Genomic DNA, 18,923 nt, shown 5'->3' with positions numbered 1-18,923 from the left:
TGTGTGTATTTATATATATATAATATTCTGTGAGCATGTGAGTGTAATGAATGTGCTTTATATGTATTTTTATATTTTTTATCTATATCTTTATCTATCTATAAATTTCCTCATTTGTAATGAGTGGATAAAATATCAGTTTTATACAGAGGTTTAAATAGGCTGATTTTCTAAATATTCTTAGTACAATGCATGGCACGTCTATTAACGTTTCATAAGCAGCATCTCATTGCTATAATGAATGCTTTCTTCCTTTCCTGTTGATTTGACATTCCCATTTCTGTATTTGGTCATAGGGAATGACATTAAGATGCCTGTGACCTCACCATGACTTCCAGAGGGAGACACAAATGTAGATGTATAGCATCTATAGTAGTAAAGAGGTTTGAGTGAAGGAAACTAATTCACTTCTCAGGGAATAATTCAATAAGACCCTGGCTCTGAATGATTCAGATCTATGAAAGATTCATCATAAAGTATCACTTCTTAGAGCTGAAACAAGATCGACAGATGATCTGGTCCCCTGGTTCTCCATCTTCATCATGCAGACAAATGACCTGGAAATCTTGTGATAATGCTCGTCTGACTCAGTAGGCCAAGAGGCAAGCCTTATCCATATCTCCTGGCAATAAGATGCAATCTGTCCACAGACCATACCTGGAGCACCAATGAGCTAGTCAACATTAAGGCTTAGAGAGGGATGCTTGTCCAGTGTCATAACCATTAGTGAGCACCGACTTCCCCAAGAGGCTAGTAACAAGTGCTAAAGCTAGGGTTAGAACCCAAGTTTTCCAATTCCCAATTCATAGTTCTGTGATCCCATGAAGCAAGTAAAAAGAAATAAGTTTTCCAGGAATGCATCCATTCATCTAGGTTGCTTAACTTATTGGCATATAACTGTTGATAATAACTTCTGATGATTGTTTCTACTTCGTTGGTGTTAGTTGTGATCTCTCCATTTTCATTCATAATTTTATTAATTTGGGCTTTCTCCCTTTTCTTTTGGATTAGTGTGGCCAATGGTTTATCGATCTTATTGATTCTTTCAAAAAACCAACTTCTAGTTTCATTGATACGTTCTACTGTATCTCTAGTTTCTACCTCATTGATCTCTGCTCTAATCTTGATTATTTCCCATCTTATGTGTGGAGTTGTTTTGTTTTGTTGTTGATTCTCCAGTTATTTAAGGTGTAGAGACAGCTGGTGTATTCTGGATTTTTCAATTTTTTTGAGGGAGGCTTGGATGGCTGTGTATTTCCCCCTTAGGACTGCCTTTGCTGTATCCCATAGGTTTTGGACTGAAGTGTCTTCATTCTCATTGGTTTACATGAATTGTTTAAGTTCTTCTTTGATCTCCTGGTTGATCCAAGCATTCTTAAGCAAGGTGGTCTTTAGCTCAACACACACAAAACAGACAATCATATAAAAAATGGGCAGAAGAATGAACAGACACTTCTCCAATGAAGACATACAAATGGCTATCAGACAAATGAAAAAATGTTCATCATCACTAGCTATCAGGGAGATTCAAATTAAAACCACATTGAGATACCACCTTACACCAGTTAGAATGGCCCAAATTAGCAAGACAGGAAAGAACATGTGTTGGAGGGGATGTGGAGAAAGGGAAACCCTCTCACACTGTTGGTGGGAATGCAAGTTGGTGCAGCCACTTTGTAGAACAGTGTGGAGATTCCTCAAGAAATTAAAAATAGAGCTTCCCTATGACCCTGCAATTGCACTACTGGGTATTTACCCCAAAGATACAGATGTAGTGAAAAGAAGGGCCATCTGTACCCCAGTGTTTATAGCAGCAATGGCCACGGTCACCAAACTGTGGAAAGAACCAAGATGCCCTTCAACGGACGAATGGATAAGGAAGATGTGGTCATATACACTATGGAGTATTATGCCTCCATCAGAAAGGATGAATACCCAACTTTTGTAGCAACATGGACGGGACTGGAAGAGATTATGCTGAGTGAAATAAATCAAGCAGAGAGAGTCAATTATCATATGGTTTCACTTATTTGTGGAGCATAACAAATAGCATGGAGGACAAGGGGAGATGGAGAGGAGAAGGGAGTTGAGGGAAATTGGAAGAGGGGGTGAACCATGAGAGACTATGGACTCTGAAAAACAATCTGAGGGGTTTGAAGGGGTGGGGGGTGGGAGGTTGGGGGAGCCAGGTGATGGGTATTAGAGAGGGCACGAATTGCATGGAGCACTGGGTGTGGTGCAAAAACAATGAATACTGTTACACTGAAAAGAAATTAAAAAAATTTAAAAAATTACAGATCCAAGTTGAAAAAAAAATAAGTTTATTACAGTACAAGAATTTAAAGCATATAGGTTGTAAATTCAGAAGAACAGTAAGTAAATGAGTTGAGGAATTACTTGATCAAGTATTTTATTTTATTAAATGTTTTAAGACCATTTCACAGAAGGTGGTTTATTGAAAAAAAAAAAAAGAAAAATGTCAATAAGCAAAGTAAAAGTCACCATAATCTTCCTGCCCAACTTTAACTAAAGTATATTGAGTGTGTGCTTATACATTTTGGTGTATATTCTCTCGTACTTTCCTCCTCACATGTACAATTGGTTGCATAAAAATATTTCCTATGTCAATAGCTAAACTTCCATAAAATCATTTTTCACCATTCAATAACATTCCACTATAGAGATATGATTTAATTTATTTAACTTTTGATGGACATGTTAAGTTGTTTCCTAGATATATATATATACATATACATATATATATACACACACATATATGTATATATATATATATATATATATATATATATATACACATATTTAAGATTTTATTTTATTTATTTGTTTGACAGAGAGAAAGAGTGACAGCACAAGCTGGGAGACAGAGGGAGAGGGAGAAGAAGGCTCTTTGCTGAGCAGGGAGCCCAGTGCTGGGGCATTGACCTGAGATCATGGGATCATGACCTGAGCCGAAGGCAGATGCTTAACCACTGAGCCACCCAGATGTCCCTTCCTACTTAAATCTTTTAACCCAGAAAGGAAAGTTAGTCTTTGGCTTGCTGTGGCAGAATGGCATGGAGTTTCTTAGGTACCAAGAGCAGATACCCAATGTTATGATAAGAAAGAAGTCAATTATAAAGTCAATTATATGAATGTCAAACTGCATATGCAAAGATGTGACTGCTTTGGAAGTTTAAATTAATCCAAGGCAAACAAGAGGCTCTATCTCATGACCCTGAGATCATGACCTGAGCCAAATCAAGAGTCAGACACATAGCCAACTGAACCAGCCACATAGATGTCCCCAAGAGTCATTTTTTAAGCATCATAGCCTCATGCATTAGGTCATACCTCTAATGCATTAGATCATACCAGATCATAAAAGAAGTCAATCTGGTTCCTTAAACCTCTCATGTTATTTCATGGGGTATCTGGGATATTGCTTCCTATCCACAGACTTCCAGACTATTATTTATTTCCTGAAATGTGGCCTTCCAACATAGAGACATCCTTGCTCAGAGCCAGAAGGGGCCTTAGAGGAATATCCAGTCCAACCCCTGAAACACACAAAGAAGATGTGACTTGTCCAAAGTCAACCAGCAGTTAAGGGCCATGCCAAGACTAAGAGCCAGGACTCCTGACACTTTTTTACCACCCCTCCAGAGCCTCTGACCTTGGACAATGAATGAGAGTTCATAGGAATTTATGTCTGAAGCACTTGCCATACTCTGCTTGGATAATTTTTTCCTCCTGTTTTTGTTCATTTGCTATTTTATTGCTTAGACATATCTAAAAAAGGCCTAGTGCCTTTTCTGAACAAAAGTACCACTCAAGGCTAATAACTCGAGGTATATTATGATAATCCCTTTAGTTGTGGAGACTGATATTCAAAAGCAACTTCTTATGAAAGGAACAATTCTTGATACGCATGGGGAAAGATATTTTTAAACTCCCTGTAGGACTCTATATTTGCAGATACCTTATCAGAAAGTTGAAAGCGATTAGGGATGGGGAATTATCTCTAAATTTATACTTGAGAATGTAAATTACATACAAACTAATGGGACTAAAACTATTTGATCTTTTAATATTTAATTAATGGTTCCCCATGGCCTTTTTATAGCCTGTGGTCTATTGTGAGGAACGAGACTTTAATAAGCAGGTTTGGGACTTCCCATTGTGTAGCAAGATGTCATTGCTTTCATGACACTAATTTGGCTTTCATACTCTCTCCCTTCCCCTCTTCTCTTACTATAGGGTTCCCTGTGTCTTGCTCTTGCACTGGGAACAACTAAATATATTAGTTGTATTGTTATTATCTGTGTGAGCTCCTTCCTGGTCTAGAAATTACACATCTCACTGGGCAAAAGTTTTCTTGATTCCCCTCCTTACAGTGAAATCCCTTGAAGATTGTAATAAAAGTGATGTTTCTTTCTGAGGGCAGGCACTTACCAATAATAAAATAAGAAACATTTCCTTTATTCTCAAAGAGAGACAAATTTGCCCTGGACTTCACAAATTGCATCCAATTTAGAGCTGTTTTTCTTCCCGTATGTGTTTACCACGGAGTGATTTCTATCTGGGCATGATGGTATCCACAAGAGAGATCTTACTGTGTGTGAGTCCCTGGGAGCACTCCTTTCTGTGCTGCCCTCTCCTCTTATGGTCTAAGGATCTAGTACATGGTAAACTATTACCAGCAGATGGGAGTATTATTTGTGTGACAACTGGCCCCTGGCTAGTCTAGTTTCAGGAAAGATAGGGAAACACACACACACACACACACACGTCTTTGAAATTCCCTTAATAGGTTTGTTTTGACTGATGATACTCAGCGCTGAAATATTAGAACAGATATTGCCTACTCAGCTGTGTAATAACTTATAAATAAGGATCCCCCTCATAATTTTTCTTCAAATTTAACATTAGAAATATGTACATATTGAATGATGGGTACTTATTATTCCATTGTACTTTCCTATTAGTCTTAGGCAGCATGGCGTCTTCGAGCTAATTGTTCCATTGCCGTGACCATTCGACCCCCAAATCCTGGCACAACTATTTTCCCTGCATTTAATAGTAACAATAAGAATGAAAATACAGTGTTCTATTATTCAATGTTCCATATGTTTTTGGCATTTCCCAACAGCTCTATTACAGTTAATATTATCTTACCCACCCAGCAAATGAGTAAACTGATATCTGGAATAATAAGGACTTAATATGGGTCTCATGGTGAGCAGAAAGTTTGAGATCTAAACCTTGTCCTGGACACAAGTCAGAGTGTTCACACACTATCTCATTTTCTACATCGAATGGCAGCAGTTAATTTATTCCAGTTAACTAACAATGGCAAACAGAGGAGAGTAGAATATTAAGATACAGTGATTAACTAACTGTTTCATAAATGCCCAACGACTATTTCTGCTAAAGGTGTGATGACACCACACTCAGTGAGGACACTCACTGACAGAACTCTAGAGACTTCCCAGCCATTTCATAAAAACCACAGTGATGTCCAATGTTTAGGTTTTGGAAAAGGTGTACAGTAGAACGTCACCTCTAGCCACCGTCCCATCAAGTGCCTCCCCCCTTATGGGGACCACAATTAACATTTTCTAGGTATCCTTCTAGAGTTGCCTTAGCATAGATAAGCACGTGCAAATATTTATCCTTATCTGTTCTCCTCTCTTTTATAAAAAAATATGGCATATTATCCCTTTCTTCTGAACATTTTTTCATTCACTTAGTAATACATTTTGAAATCTTTCCATATTAGCATAGATTTTCTAATTGTTTTTGCATATTCATCATGTTCCATTGTATGGATGTGTCCCCTATTATATCTAACAAGTCCCCTACGGATAGATATTTGCCTTGTTTCCAAAATTTTGCTATTCACAAATAAGTCTGTGGAGAACGCTGTCTATACATCTGTCATTTTTCACATATGCAAGAGCAGACATAGTATGACTTCACAGAAGTGGAATGTGTAGATCAAAGGATAGATCATTTTAATAGATTTTGCCAATTGCTTTCCATAGGAAAAACAAGTAAGGTTTTGAGAAACTCTACAATTTTATATTCAACTTCACATGTTCTGGCAAAGTGCCTGGTGCAAAAGCATTCAACAAAATGCTTATTTTAGGATTATTTCATTATTCTCCAATTTCACTTACAGTTTTTTTTTCTTCTTCTGAAAAGTATTAGTTTCACTACTGAGCTATGTTAGCTAGAGGAAGAAATTATGTGGATATAAGAGGAGAGATAGGAAAAATAGCCTGATGAGTCATCAAAGAAAGGATAATTTTGAGCAGTAGGTCTGGTGCAGTCAGGCTGTACCCCGGGGAGCTCAGGTTGGGAGATGGGAGCATTGTCATGGGATCATAAGGGATTTCTCTCCAGCCTAGTTTGGTCCTGCCAGTGGGTAGAACAGTGATGTTGGGACAACCTTCTCTGTCAGCGGAGGCTCAAGGCCTACTTGATTAATCCTCCAGAACTAACTGATTTTATGACTTATAGTTTCCAGCAGACATAGGCAGCCATGTTAGCTCCCTGACAACCCATGAACCAGCAGCTGAGAATGACAAAGGAGTCAGAAATCATTCAGTCCACTGGCTGACTGTTCCATTCAGCAGGAAATGTGTTAAAATGAGGAACTCAGAATGTCTCAGCATCGGGGCTATGATCATATTTTCTTAAAGACTTCCAGGAGGCTTCCATCATCAGTTTGGCTTGGAAAGCATTGGTTCAGTCTCCTCATTTGTCTTTGTAGATAAGGAAATGTAGGCTAAGGAAGCTCAAACCATTAGCTACAGATCACAGAACTGATTTACGACAGATCTGGAACAGGAGCCCAGGTCACTTGACACTGTTTAATGGATATTTCCTGGATGACTTGGGCTCTGTCCAGTGAGTTGGAGGGGGAGGGGCAGAGCTAAGTTGGGAAAGCTCCTTGCCGTTCCTATCACTTCATCTGAAACAGTGCCATTCTTTTCCTGGTTTTTTTTTTTTTTTTTTTTTTTGTATATGGATTCTCCTATTCTAAGGTCTTTTTCTTGACCAATGGACTCTGTGGCCAAAATGTTCCAAGCCTTTCATCACAGGACTGAGAAAGCGAGCAAACCCAAATCTACCACCTCTCTACCTCCAAGAGGAAAAGGCATTTGAATGGGTCCTAGGCCAGACTAGTGTCCTGATTTCCTTTCATGAGCGAAGGGTCTCAGGCTGGGGGATTAGGAATGTTAATATTTAGAAAAGATTAGGTGATTAGTATCAAAGTCCTGTTACACAGAGAATATTCAAGAACTGACAACCTACTTGTCAGTAGCTCAGGAATGAGGATGAGGCCAGCATTGCCTTGTAGGCGGGGCAATGAAATGTCTGTTTTCTTGTCTTGTCTCTACTACTTCTTAACTGAATGAACTTGACAACTTACTTCCCCACAATGGCCCCCATTTCCACACCTATAAAATGAAATTGCTCAGGCTAGATAATCTCTGGGCTGTAGTGGTTCTCAAACTTGTCTACACATTAGAGTTATCTGGGACACTTTAAAAAATCCTGGTGTACTGATATGTGAGTCCCATCCACTGAGAATCTGGATATCATTGCCCTGGTGTGCAGCTTGGGCATTAGGATTTTTAAAAGATCCCCTAGTGATTTTGATGTGTAGCCAAGGTTGAGGATAACGGTCTAGAGAACAATAGTTCTCATAGTATAGCCCACACCAACAGCACCACCTGGGAACTTGCTGGAAATGTAAATTCTCGGGCCCATTCCAGACCTACTAAATCAGAAAAGCTGGAAACAGTGCCCAGACATCTGTGTTTCTGATTCTGATGTGCACTGAAAGTTTAGGGATCACTGAGCTAGAGATCTCTGAGTATCTTATCAGGAAAAGGGTTAATCAACTTTTAACTAGAGGTAGGCCCATGCGTGGGAGCACCTGTTTGGAGAAGAGTAAAGAATGCAAGATAATGAGACAAAAAAGCTAATTGCCCAGAGCCAGCTACAATTATAGTCAAAATATTAGAAAAGGATTTCTCTTAGGTGTTTTATTGCCATGTGCTCTTTGAAGAGAGAAACGTTTGACTTTAAAAATGTATATATTGCTAAATGTTTTGAAATTTCTGTTAAACATGTTTATTGAGGAAAACTGGTCCTCTGAAAATGGCTGTCTTCATTTCTGTGAGAAAGTATGAGTTCGATCATGGGAGACAGCACTTGGATCACTTTGGTCCCATTCAAGGAGAACAGCTTTGTAAATATCAGAGTTCAAGACTCAGCTCCCCGGCAGGCTGTGCCTAGAACAAACAGACAAATGCAAGAGCTATCCTTCCCATCGACTTTCCGGAGGAGGCTGTGGGTTATACTCACTAATCATAAGCACAAAGAGGGCTCAGTTTTCTCTAAACTAGGTGTTTTCTTTTTTCCATCCAGCCAGGGGCCATTGAGACTGCCATGGAAGACTTGAAAAGGCACATAGCCGAGACTTCTGGAGAGAAAATTCAAGGCTTCTGGCTCTTGACAGAGTGAGTAGTTATGGCTAAGTGAAGGGCAGTGGAAATCTGGCATTTTCCTTAAGACCACTGTAACAAAATAGGAGACAGACATGTGGAAGAATTTATTCTGGATGTCAGGTAAGATCATTGCTTGACATATCCCCCAGTTAGAGAGAGTAAAGTTTCATGGTGCCCTATGGCTGATGCATGGCTAGGTTGGACTCTTGGCTAGTCGCTTCACTCAGCTATCACTCTGACTCCCTTACAGGCCCTCATCATGGCTCTCAAGGACTATTGCAGGGGCCTCCTCACCCACCTCTTTGGTTCTAATCTGTCTCTTATAAATACTCTCCTTCCAGCACATCAGGCTACTAACCCATCACACTCTGGGGACAGTGGAAAAGAAGGTTAAAAAGATGAATGAGGTCAATGTATACAGTTTGAATTTTATCTTTTGTGTAATAACCTGGGCCATGAAACCAGGGAAATCATGCAGGATAGAGAAGACAGGCCACCAGTCCAGAGTTAGGATAAAAACCAAGTTTAACACTTGATTCCTTTCCTTTAATAAGTGCTCTATTCATCCTAAGGCCTATCTTAGCTCTAAGGGCTTTAATTGCAAATGACACCAAGAAGATGGTTATCTTTGTGTCTTACCTTGAGATTCTAGAATCTGTGACTTTTACCAGCAGACTATTAGGAATGCCATGGTCTTTACAATGATAAAGGAATATATTCACATATATTCACATAATAATATATTCATATAATAAGAGAAAGAGGCATCTCTTTTCTGCTACAGAATAGCAGTAATATATTCATATAATAGAATTTACATAATAACAGAAAGAAGCACCTCTTTCCTCCTACAGAATCCAGAATATTAAATGGAGACTGTACTTAGAACTCCATTTTGGATACTCAGTTGGTTCAGTAAGGTTTCCGGCTTCAAAGAATCCAGAAGAAAAGCTCAGTAATTTGTATACTTTGAGTAGAGGATCATTTAATCTTTCACCCCTGGGCAAGACATCTTCTTTAATGAAGTTTTTTGGAGCGGAGGGGTGGGGATAAGTGGGGGGATGGGTAACACTTGAATGTTCATCCTTCCAAGCCAACAAAACTCCCTCAGTCAGTGGAATGTAGAATCAGATCACCTGTGGATCCATCTGACTGACCACCATATTACATTATTGTTTCAAATGGGTTCTAAGAATTGAGTGAAAATGAGTTTGGAAAACCAACGTGACCATTTCTGAGCATTTGTTTCTTCATGTATACCCTGGAGATAATAATATGCATCTGAGGAATTGTTACAAGAGCTAAATGAGATAGCATGGTAAAAATCTTAGCAAAGTCCCCACCCCATAGTGGATTTTCAACAGATGTCAGTGTCTCTCCTCTGTTCACAAGTTCTAACTATTGGTAAAGGCCTTTTGTTTTTGTTTGTTTGGTTGCCCCTGCCTTTATTTCTGTCCCATCCATCTCTATCTCCTTCATCTCTGGGTTATCTCTAATGAAAAGAAAAATCTATAATTCAGGTTTTTTACTGATTGACTTTTACCAATGCACATTTCATACCCACCTTCCATCTGCAAAGTAAAATTTGATTTGTGCAAATAAAATGTCTACCTTGATTAGGACTGAAGTCTACTTAAAATCTGAAGGTCTAATCAGAAATAGACACCTATTTTTTTCTACAGTGCATTTCATTGATTAGAAAAAAATGTACAAACCCAGTCTTTCAAAATCAGGGGTGGCATTTTGAATTCTCAAATAATAGAATCAGTAATTTCTTTAATAGTACATGTTTGAATTGTCTTATTTGTACAGAAATTTGGCTTTATGTTTGTTTGTTTGTTTATATGTCTTTGTTCAGTGATTATAAAGGCCTAGATATATCATTTGTCCAAAGATAAATGAAACTATGTGATCTGCATTGAGACTTAGCATCATAATTCTGTTTGATTTAACATCAACTAGGATGATTAATAAATCCAGGAGTTTTCAGATAAATATGGACAGTTATGCCCCAAAGATCCAAGTTTTACACTTAGCTCTGAACATAATGGGAAGTTCAAAGAGTTGGTAAGGACTATCTGGCAACTGCTTCTCTTTTGCGTTGTGGTATTTCTTTATATCATAGACAGTAATGAGGGATGTATCTTGTTCATAAGGAATTTTAAGCAATCGTTGTTCCCTGTCAGACTTTCTTCCATTTGCAGTTTGGGACCATTTCTCCTCTTTCATTATTATTTTTTTAAGGATTTTATTTATTTATTTTTAGAGAGAGAGTGCAAGAAAGCAGAGGGGAGGGACAGAGGGGGAAGGAGAGGGAGAGAAAATCCAAAGCAGACTGCATGCTGGGCATGGAGCTGAGATGGGGCTCAATCCCAAGCCCCCAAGATCATGACCTGAGCTGAAACCAAGTGTCAGATGCTTAACCAGCTGAGCCAGCCAGGCGCTCCTCATTTCTCCTCTGTAAATGGTAGTTCCTTTGTATTCTCTTTGGTCTTCCTCTCTGCCAAAATCCTTTTACACCTCTTCCCACGCTCCATCAAAAGCTACTTTAAAAAATTATTTATTTGTTTTTATTAACATGAATTATTTGTTTCAGGGGTACAGGTCTTTGATTCATCAGTCTTATGCAATTAAGTCATTTCTACCATAGTAAGAATTTGCTCTTTGCTTTTCTTTGCCTATTAAGCCTTAAACTTGGTTGAGACCGCCTTCATGTCATGGAACGAGTTGCCAATTGTAACTATGATGGGTCAGGCATCTGGGCTAAATGAATAGGCTCGAGTCACTGTGACTGTTCAAGCAGAAGATGGGAGGCATTTGTCAAAGGAAGGGCATGCCTAGAGGTTCTGAGTGACCTTTCACACTTAAGTTTTTGTAGTGCACCAATGTAGGGAAGGCAAACACAACAATAAAAACAATCAAACAAAACCCCAAATCCCCAAAATAACAACAGCAAAGCAAAACAAAACAAAACAAAACGACACACCTAAACAAACCTATAAATATTCAGGCCCAGAAAGGTGAGAGCCTGGGGCTACTCTTGCCCTCCTTTTCTCTTTTTTCTAATGGGATGAGACCCATTCATTCAGTTCTTATGAGTTACAGAGACTGTTCTATAGGTCAGCTTCCCCAACTGCACCAACCACACAAGGCTCTTGCAAAGTGTAAGGCTTTTCTGTGTGTGGTAGAAATGACTGGGCTTTATGCACATCAATGGTTAGCTCCTTTTATGGAAATGAGAAGCCCCTAGCTACTATCCAGCAATTTTTAAAGAATGTTTGCTTTCAAACAACTTTTTCAGTTTCAGAATGTTAGAGTGAAGACTCCTTTAAACTATAGGGCACATGACAAGCTAACTTGGTGTCAATGAACTTGCTTTATGTGTGTGACAGCCTTGCTGGTTTTGTGACTGCCATTTGACAGGTGAGAACTGGAGGTGAAGGAGGAGGAAGTAGGCAGATGAAGATCATATAACAGATAAAGCAAAGAAGGCAGACTGCGTTCCTGCCCTAGCTGGGTTCTGATTCTTGCCGAAAGGATGTGATGTGTAGATGTGGGGTGACTAATGAGCTCAGCTCAACCTTTAAGTGGGAGAGTCCCAGAAGTGGTTTGATACAGGAGGGTGATGTGGGCACAATCGTGAGGGCTAAAGGGCCTTGAGTATCATGTTTAAGAACTTAGATTCTGCACCGTAGGCTACGGGGAGGCACTGATGGGTAACCAAAGTGTGACTCTATTTCTACTTTATAAGGATCACTAAAGGCCCACAATCCCTTATATAAAACTTTTGGAACCAGATGTGAATCAGATTGAGAATTTTTCAAATTTTTGAAAGGGAAAACAATGCATATGTGTTTTATCTGATGTCCCCAGGAGAGGTCTGGGACAGCTCCCCATAATCAAACACATGAACATTTTTTCAGGAAAATACGTGACATTAAAAGTAGAGTGATAGGCTGCATGAGGGTTCAGATCTGGCTTGCATCACAGTCGCCATTTTCAGGGCTTTATTGAATTTGAAATCATGGCTGACGGAGTAGGGTGTGTACATCTTTGACATGTGAAGGATCAGCGTACAGCAGTGGAGGGGCAGGAAGTCTGGCTGATGGATTAGAAACCACTCAGTGTCAGCCGAGTCCAGTCCAGTGGCAGCCTGTACCGGTTTATGCTGGCTTATGACCAGTGAATGTTACCATTTCAGCAATGTTGAGAGCTGATTGTTAATTATTAAAACATAAAATTCCACACCAAGTAAATTCAATTTAAAGCAAAGATAATGAACTCAATCAAGCCTCCTTACTTTCTGACGTTCTTGATTTCACTTTGTTGTTCCATTTGCTCTTCATGCCTCTGGTATTTGTATCATGGAAATGCTACAGGAAGGGGTGTTACCGCACACCTCTTCTCATCTATACCTTCCATGCCACCATATTGGTCACTTGGAATCAGCCCTGGTGGCAGCAAGTAAACCATGGAAGTCAGCAAATATGAGAGATTAGAGCTCAATGTATGGCTCTGTGGACTGTCTGAACCCCAGAAAGCAAGAGAGAATGTCTTTAAAAAGCCAATGAGGGCGCCTGGGTGGCTCAGTGGGTTAAGCCGCTGCCTTCGGCTCAGGTCATGATCTCAGGGTCCTGGGATCGAGTCCCGCATCGGGCTCTCTGCTCAGCAGGGAGCCTGCTTCCCTCTCTCTCTCTCTCTCTCTCTGCCTGCCTCTCCGTCTACTTGTGATCTCTCTCTCTGTCAAATAAATAAATAAAATCTTTAAAAAAAAAAAAAATAAAAAAAAAAAATAAATAAAAAGCCAATGAAATTCAAAAGTATGTCATGTCTGTGGCTGTGATACTATAATAATATACCAAAATATTGAAATATTTTTCCAGCATTTAGGAAAACAAACAAACAAACAAACAAACAAAAAACTATTATCCAGTTCCATGAAAGTCACTTTTTTCACAGAAGAGGGGGTGAACCCTGAACAGGCAGCTGAGGAAAGCTTACTGCCAAGCAGAGGCTGCAAGGCTGCTGAGGGTCCGTGTTCTGGGCCTGAGGCTAGGGTCCAGGCCATTGCTGCTCTCACACCTGCACTGCTGACCCCCAGTATGAGGTGGAAATTATAAAAATCCTCTTTTTTCTATTTCATCCCTCTTGTGCTCTCTACTGCAAAAGTGTAACGTTGGGCACACATTAAAGAAGAAATGCTTCACAGAATTCTGTTCAGCATAGAGCATGTGCTGAAGGGTGCGTTTGGGATTGAGAGGTGAACTAATAACCTACAGAGCCGGACTTTGTGGATCTCTGTGTTTAACCATCTGTGAGGAAGGAGTTCAGGGCAGCTGGTGGTCTTTGGCCTGGGAAACAGATGGGTTTACTCTACCGCCATCCCTGGTTTAGAAGGAAAAGATAACTCTCCTTTATCGAGGACATGCCATATCCTGAATGTTGCAGAAAGAACTTGGTGCATGTAATCTCATTTAATTATCCCAACAGTCTTGTCATTTGTTTTTTTTAGAACTCGCTGAGTACAGTTTTGGGGAAAAATGTGTGTGAGGTGTCCATAGAGCATCTGCATGGAGATGTTGAGTGGATGGCTTTACATAGGGATCCAGGTACTATCTTCTTAAGTAGTGTTTTCAAAAGCGACAGTGATCCTCACACATTTGTTTCTTATAGTCTTGTCTTCTATAGTCTCTAAGGGCATTAAATAGCATCAAGTCAGTAAAGGCATTTTCCAAGGGCTATCACCCCAGTTCAGAGGAGCTGCTTTGTGATGTTCTAAATGTATACAGGTAGATTATTCAGTAAAACTAGAAAAATTAGTTTGAAGGCACTTGCGTGGAGGATATGAGGAGGATGGACAGAGACGCTAGATGAAGAACTGGAGAGATGCAACCATCAACTCCAGCTAGTTCCCAGTTAGCTGAAACCATTAAGAATAGAACCCTAAGAAGACTCTAGTTAGGACCCAGGGATCCAGCCCAGCCCATCCTGGAGCTTTATATGCCTCTATAGCTATAAAGACAGGATGGTATTTATCTTAACTTTATCTCCTCCTCTCACTGTCCTTCTTGGCCCTACTGGGAAAGAACTTATTGAAGAAATTGTGTGTATCGTTTCAGAAGTGATCCATTAAGGCAGCACCAAGGAGAACATTTTGACACTCTGTAAGTCTCAAAAATTGTGTTATAATGGCAATGAAGTAGCTCTTCAGTAGAATGTACTCAAGATGTCTTTGTATATGATACTTAAGGAGGCAGGAGGAGATGGGATCTTTCTCTCCAACACATTAGTCTGAAGTGGTGGGGCGGATGTTCTCATTCCTCTTATTTTTAAATGAGAAGTCTTGCCTCCGGTGGCTGGGGGTCAAGTAACTCCCACTCTTCATTTTTGTGGAAAATACAGTGTGTTTTATTGTCTGCCTTCCCCTAAACCCACCAAAGTTTCTATCCTAGCACTTTGGCATAATAAATATATGAAATCCAATTCTCTATCTATGTTGAACATACAGACAATACAAAAGAAGCGAAATCAAGGTGGCCATCTAGTGTCATAGAAAGAGTCTTGGATTTGCAGTCAGAAGACTCGGGTTTGAATTCTTCTTCTGCTACTCACTATCAGCGCAGTGAAGTAAACTTAAGTAGGTTTTGGCATTTGTTTTTTTAATTAGGGTATTTTTTTATTATGTTATGTTACTCACCATATGGTACATCATTAGTTTTTGATGTAGTGTTCCATGACTCATTATTTGCATATAACACCCAATGCTCCATGCAGTACGTGCCTTCCTTAATACCCATCACTGGGCTAACTCATCCCCCTACCCCCTCCCCTCTAAAACCCCCAGTTTGTTTCTTGGTGTCCATAGTCTCTCATGGTTTGCCTACCCCTCTGATTTTCCTGCTTTCATTTTTTCCTTCCTTCTCCTAATGTCCTCCATTCTATTCCTTATGTTCCACAAATAGGTGAAACCATATAATAATTGACTTTCTCTGCTTGACTTAATTCACTTAGCATAATCTCCTCCAGTCCCATCTATGTTGATGCAAAAGTTGGGTATTCATCCTTCCTGATGGCTAAGTAATATTCCATTGTATATATGGACCATATCTTCTTTATCCATTCATCTGTTGAAGGACATCTTGGCTCCTTCCAGTTTGGCTGTTGTGGACATTGCTGCTATGAACATTGGGGTGCATATGGCCCTTCTTTTCACTCATCTGTATCTTTGGGGTAAATACCCAGTAGTGCAATTGCTAAGTCATAGGATATCTCTATTTTTAAGTTTTTGAGGAACCTCCACATTGTTTTCCAAACTGCTGCACCAACTGGCATTCTCACCAACAGTGTAAGAGGGTTCCCCTTTCTCCGCAACCTCTCCAACATTTGTTGTTTCTTGTCTTATCAATTTTTGCCATTCTAACTAGTATAAGGTAGTATCTCAGTGTGGCTTTGATTTGAATTTCCCTGATGGCTAATGATGATGAACATTTTTTCATGTGTCTGTTAGCCATTTGTATGTTTTCTTTTGAGAACTATTCATGTCTTTTGCCCATTTTTTGACTTGATTATTTGTTTTTTTGGGTGTTGAGTTTGAGAAGTTCTTTATAGATCTTGGATATCAGCCTTTTGTCTGTAGTGTCATTTGCAAAAATCTTCTCCCATTCTCTGGGTTGCCTCTTTGTTTTTTTGACTGTTTCCTTTGCTATGCAGAAATCTTTTATCTTTTTTTTTTTTTTTTTTTTTAAAGATTTTATTTATTTATTTGTCAGAGAGAGAGAGGGAGAGAGAGCGAGCACAGGCAGACAGAATGGCAGGCAGAGGCAGAGGGAGAAGCAGGCTCCCTGACGAGCAAGGAGCCCGATGTGGGACTCGATCCCAGGACGCTGGGATCATGACCTGAGCCGAAGGCAGCTGCTTAACCAACTGAGCCACCCAGGCGTCCCAGAAATCTTTTATCTTGATAAAGTCCCAAAAGTTCATTTTTGCCTTTGTTTCCCTTGCCTATGGAGATGTATCTTTAAAAAAGTTGCTGTGGCCCATGTCGAAGAAGTTGTTGCCTGTGTTCTCCTCTAGGACATTGATGAATTCCTGCCTCACATTGAGGTTTTTCATCCATTTTGAGTTTATCTTGTTTTAATATAGTCTTTAGTCCATTAGAAATTCAATGTTCTTGACAGAAGCACAACTACTGTTAATTTTGGTGTATTTTATTCCAGCTTTTCTTCATGCATCTTTGCCAAAGATCAGAAATAATATTAATAAATGACTTATTGAACATTTAAATTGTACCACGTGTTCTGATAAGTGATTTCCCTGCACTTGCCATTATACTGTTATAATACACATGACTTAGATGATCTCTAAATGGCACTTCCCTTGGGCTCTTCCTCATATTTTTCCATGTAGCTTTTATAAAGTTACTTGACCATTCATCTATTACTGGGTGATTAATTCCAAACTATCAGTGGCTATGCAAATTTAAGGATTGATATAATTTCATTTACGTTGAAGCCCTCAGTAAGAGCTATTTACCAGTAGGGCAGAATGAGGCTCCACAGTTGGAAAGAGAAATGAAAATATATAAGGCATTCTCCGTTTATGTTTTGATTTTTTTTTTTTAAAGTCATGTTCTATAGCACTTTGTAGTTAAAAAGTGCTCTTCTTCATTTAATCCAATCTTCATAGCAGTTCTCTGAGATAGGAAACATTACCTCCAGTTTGGAGGTGAGAAAATCAAGGCTCAGAGAGTAACAGAGCTGGGGCTCTAGTGCATTCTGCGGCCCTGACTTTTGCTAAAATGATCCTTTTGCTATTGTGCCCAGATTCCATTTGCGGCCCTTACTGGGTTGTGGTCTGTCGTTCTTCTAGCAGGAACAGGTTGGATAAAATCAGAATTCTGTTTCTTGGGCTGGGTGGGGTAAATGGAAGGGTGCTTAACTTAGATTTCCCAGAAGAAAAAGCTATCCTGGAAGCTTAAATAAAAAGAGATACATCCTGAGAGAGAACGGGATGTTGAGGAACAGACTACTGGGAAGTATTTCCCAGGCACAGGGTGCCCCAGGCACTAATGGATCCCCAAAGCAGCACTGTGGGTGATCACTTTCTCAGCTGCGCTCCCATTTGATCCTCAAACAGACCAATGGGGGGAGGCCAGAAGGAACTATTGGCTTTATTTTACGGATGAAGAAACCCAGAGATTAAATGTCCTGCCTAAGGGCAACCACTTATTAAGGTCACAGTAGGGCTTAACTTCACAGGGCCCCTTGCCCAGCCTCCTTGTCTTCTCATTATGTGGCTCATGCTGCTTTTTGTGAATTTTCATCTCCTGAGACAGTGATCACCACAGTTTAAATTACCTGAATACTTTTTGTGCCTGGGTCCAGTTTCTTTGTTGATTGTCTGCTGTCTGAAGGGAGGAGGACAGAGACTCACTGAGCAGGTTCAGAGACATTTTCCTGTTTTCCTCTCCAGATCTTATTCTGCTCCTGTTGTTCATTTGACTTTACTTAGTGTTTTCCCTGAATCAACTAAAAAGTCCAATACCTATAGGGGTGGGTGGATGCCTCAGATGGGCTAAGGCCCATCATCTTTTATCTTGTTCCAGTCTAATTGTAAGGAGTATTGAACAACTTTTTTTAATGAAAAATACTGCTACTGATAACTTCGGAAAAGTAGAAAGACCCCAAAGAACTCTGGAACCATGGATTTCTGATCTTTTTAGTCCTGAATAATAAACTTACTGTGCAAATTGAGTTGACATTCTGAAGTGTATCTCCTACCCATCCCCATCTATTTTTACATGCATTCTCTTTTAGACCTTTGTACTGAAAGAATGGTCTTGGAATGAGTAGCATCAACACCACCTAGGGATTTATTAACAGGGCTTATGCTCGGGACCCACCCCAGACCTACGGAACATGAACCTGAATCTGTTTTCACAGGTTCCCCAGTTGACTCGTTTGTACATTAAAATTTAAGAAGTTCTTGTTCAGGTCACTCTTGTGCTTATCGTCTGAGGAATTTTGTGGCTCCCCACTGCCTACATACTCTTCTGCTGTATCTTTAAAACCCTGTGTATTATGGAATGAATTTGGCTCTCTAGCCCTATTTACTATGATGTCCCTTTACAAATTCTCAAAGTGAACAAATTCTCAAAGTAAACTCAAAGCACACTGGTTTCCTAAAGTTCCCGACACAGTGCTTTGGCATCATAGCCATGATTGTAATCCCTCATTTTATTTCCTATGCCGTTCCCTCCATTCTGTTTGTTCAGAACTTTCTGGATCTTCAGAGGTGATATGTCTATCAAGCTTGTCCATATAATTCTCTCAGAATGTTCCCTTTCTTCTTTCTGGTCACATTATACCCCATAGCATAGGTTACATACTGTGAGGGATTCAT

At 39.7% G+C, this 18,923-nt stretch overlaps 1 protein-coding gene across 1 annotated transcript in view; it reads left to right on the top strand.

Moving 5' to 3' along the window:
* LOC111152351 (tumor protein p63 regulated 1) overlaps positions 1–18,923 on the top strand; it is a 185,488-nt gene that overhangs the window by 31,480 nt on the left and 135,085 nt on the right. Inside the window, exon 3 of the mRNA XM_022510864.1 lies at positions 8,443–8,534. Within this exon, the coding sequence (XP_022366572.1) occupies positions 8,443–8,534 (92 nt within the window). The remainder of the gene's footprint in view (positions 1–8,442; positions 8,535–18,923) is intronic.

This window comes from Enhydra lutris, unplaced genomic scaffold (genome assembly GCF_002288905.1).
Source record: "Enhydra lutris kenyoni isolate GAN:26980312 unplaced genomic scaffold, ASM228890v2 scaffoldscaffold2, whole genome shotgun sequence".
Lineage (NCBI taxonomy): Eukaryota > Metazoa > Chordata > Mammalia > Carnivora > Mustelidae > Enhydra > Enhydra lutris.
The sequence above is the reverse complement of the archived record's forward strand: the minus strand, read 5'-3'. Positions and strand labels throughout refer to the sequence as shown.